This window comes from Perkinsus marinus (genome assembly GCF_000006405.1).
Source record: "Perkinsus marinus ATCC 50983 genomic scaffold scf_1104296933824, whole genome shotgun sequence".
Classification (NCBI taxonomy): domain Eukaryota; phylum Perkinsozoa; order Perkinsida; family Perkinsidae; genus Perkinsus; species Perkinsus marinus.
The window spans coordinates 1-1103 of NW_003215047.1; the positions used below are offsets into that span (position 1 = coordinate 1).

Below are 1103 nucleotides of genomic sequence, written 5' to 3' on the forward strand. Positions count from 1 at the left end.
TTCGCTCTTGACAAGCTCCGTGAGGAACTAGGCAAGGTATTGAGGGTATCTTCAGGTTGACCGTGGTAGATGCAGAAGAGGTTCAGGAGTGACCATCGTGTATACTATCAGATTCAAAAGGAGATTACTCAGAAAAAGAAGGCCTCTAAGGGTAAGGACCCTTGCACTGAGGAACTCGTTCGCAAGGCTGAGGGCGAGAAGAAAATTCAGGAGCAGGAGAAGCTCGTTGCTGAAGTTGCCAAGTCTCGTGATGCTGTAATATCGAGTGTGTAAGAATGGTGATGATGAAGGTGTTGATGTTCTCTAGGCTGTACACTCTATCGGGAATATCATCCTTCCTGATGTGCCTGTCGGCAATGATGAGGACAACAACGAGGTGTACAAGAAGTGGGGTCAGCCTAGGTACTATACCATCGATGCATTGAGTAGTCGAGTCTCTTTGTTATTCGTAGACAAATCCTCGTCGATGGGAAGACCCCTGGTCACCTCTACCATCACCAGATTATGTACATGCTCGGTGCTATGGACCAGGAGCGCGGCATTAATATCGTTGGTCATCGTGGATACTTCCTCCGTGGTGTTGGGGTCCTTCTCAATATGGCCCTCATCAACTACGGTATGAGCCTGCTTGTTAAGAAGTAGTAGAGGCTGCTCTGGTGAATACTGTTGGAGCTCGTTTGTCGTGTAGGGGTTACACCGCCCTCCAACCTCCCTTCTTTATGAAGAAGGACATCATGGCTGAGACCGCCGAGTTGGGCGACTTCGATGAGCAACTTTATAAGGTGAGGGTGATGCCCTCAGGGGCTCAGGAGTAGTTCTGGTCAGGTCAGCGAGAACTCCCAGCAGAAGAAGGAGGAGAAGGGCCTCAAGGAGAACGATGGGGAGTACTACCTCATCGCCACTTCCGAGCAACCTATCTCGGCCTACCACCGTAAAGAGTGGATCGACGAGGACCAACTCCCTCTACGTTATGCTGGGTAATTGATACTCTTGAAAGTTGCAATGACATGCCCTTCAGTATTTCTACCTGTTTCCGTAAGGAGGCGGGTTCCCACGGTAAGGAGACCTGGGGACTATACCGAATCCATCAGTTTGAGAAGTTG

The 1103-nt window shown here is 49.8% G+C and overlaps 1 protein-coding gene across 1 annotated transcript; it reads left to right on the plus strand.

The window, feature by feature from the left end:
• Positions 1-69: 69 nt before the first annotated feature.
• Positions 70-977, plus strand: Pmar_PMAR010372 (seryl-tRNA synthetase, cytoplasmic, putative; the record flags this gene model as incomplete). The annotated part of the gene is made up of 5 exons (XM_002785130.1): positions 70-255; positions 308-402; positions 453-638; positions 689-788; positions 871-977. Coding segments are annotated over 5 exons (674 nt in total), but the record flags the coding sequence as incomplete, so codon positions are not given.
• Between the last annotated feature and the right edge of the window lie 126 nt (positions 978-1103).